At 62.2% G+C, this 1,249-nt stretch overlaps 1 protein-coding gene across 1 annotated transcript in view; it reads left to right on the forward strand.

The window, feature by feature from the left end:
- Window positions 1-1,249, forward strand: part of OS9 (osteosarcoma amplified 9, endoplasmic reticulum lectin) — a gene marked incomplete at its 5' end in the record, with an annotated part of 7,856 nt that overhangs the window by 1,654 nt on the left and 4,953 nt on the right. Inside the window, 3 exons of the mRNA XM_009993952.1 lie at window positions 453-698; window positions 899-1,081; window positions 1,178-1,245. Coding sequence (XP_009992254.1) covers window positions 453-698; window positions 899-1,081; window positions 1,178-1,245 — 497 coding nt within the window. The remainder of the gene's footprint in view (window positions 1-452; window positions 699-898; window positions 1,082-1,177; window positions 1,246-1,249) is intronic.

A 1,249-nucleotide genomic window follows, 5' to 3' on the forward strand; every position in this document is an offset into this window, starting at 1 on the left:
CCTGTCACCCGTACATCTGCCCCCTCCCATCCCCATGGGGACGGTGCAGCCATGTCCCCCCCATCCTTTCACCCCCATGGTGACAACACAGCTGTGTCCCCTCCTCTCCTTGTCCCCACTGTTACATATCCCCTCTTTGCCCTGTTCCCTCTGTGTCCCTTGTCCCTGTGGTGACAGCACAGCTGTGTGTCCCTATAGTCCCATCCCCTTGTCCCCCTGCGATGACATGTGGCCTGGGGGCCTGTGGTGCCACGTGGTGCCATCCCTGCTCCTCTCCCGTGCCAGCTGCGCCGGGGGACAAGCTGGAGAGGGCCAAGGAGCCTGTGCAGGAGGTGAACAGCCAGCAGGACAGTGGCAGTGTGAGTCCCCAGTGTCCCCGGGGGTGTCCCCAGGGCCACCATAGGGGTGTCACAGGCAGAGGAGCAGTTTGTCACCTTTTGTCCCTCCCACAGGCAGAGGAGCTGTCCCCAAAGGCAGTAGGTGGCCAGGTGGCTGGTGAGTCCCCTCCCAGCAGGGTGTGGCTGGGGGTGGTGGCCGCTGTGTCACTCCCCTTCCCCCCCAGTGCTGTCACCATCCCCATCCCTTCCCCCATGTCCCTTTTGGTGACAGATCCGCGGAAAAAAATCCACTTCAAAGTCATCAGGAGCCCTGGTGACCTTCTGCAGTTCATCGAGGAGCTGAGGGAGAGCACCAAGAAGGTGGGTGATGCCCCCCAGGCTGGGGACAGATTCCCCAGGGCAGGGACAAACCGACCCTCCCCAGGGTAGCTCTTCTGTGCCTCAGTTTCCCCATCAACACCAAAGGATCTTCATGAGAACTTTCCCTCCAGGCCAAGGAGAAGGTGAGTGAGGAGGAGGAGGCATCGAAGGCTCCCCCAGCCCCCCCAGCCCTTGAGGAGCCCCCAGTGGGTGAGGGAGAGCGGCAGGGGGGGGAAGAGGAGGAGGAGGAGGAGGATGAGGATGTGGTGGGAGGCTTTGAGAAGGAGCTGGAGTCAGTTCTGCTGCCCCGGGAGCAGATGGCCCAGTTGAAGGATGAGGTGAAGAGCGAAATGGAGAAGGAGTTTGACAACATCATCAACGAGGTGGGCATCAAAGGGGACCCCCTGGATGGGCTGGAGTCCCCCTGGTTGTGTTGGGGACCCCTGTGACCACCCCCACCCCCCCACTGTGCCCCCCAGGTGGAGGACGAGCTGGAGACAGAGGGGCTGAAGGGCGAGGTTGACCGGACGCAGGCACCCAAACCTATGTCA

The sequence above is a fragment of the Chaetura pelagica genome, unplaced genomic scaffold (assembly GCF_000747805.2).
Source record: "Chaetura pelagica isolate M959 unplaced genomic scaffold, ChaPel_1.0 scaffold2440, whole genome shotgun sequence".
Lineage (NCBI taxonomy): Eukaryota > Metazoa > Chordata > Aves > Apodiformes > Apodidae > Chaetura > Chaetura pelagica.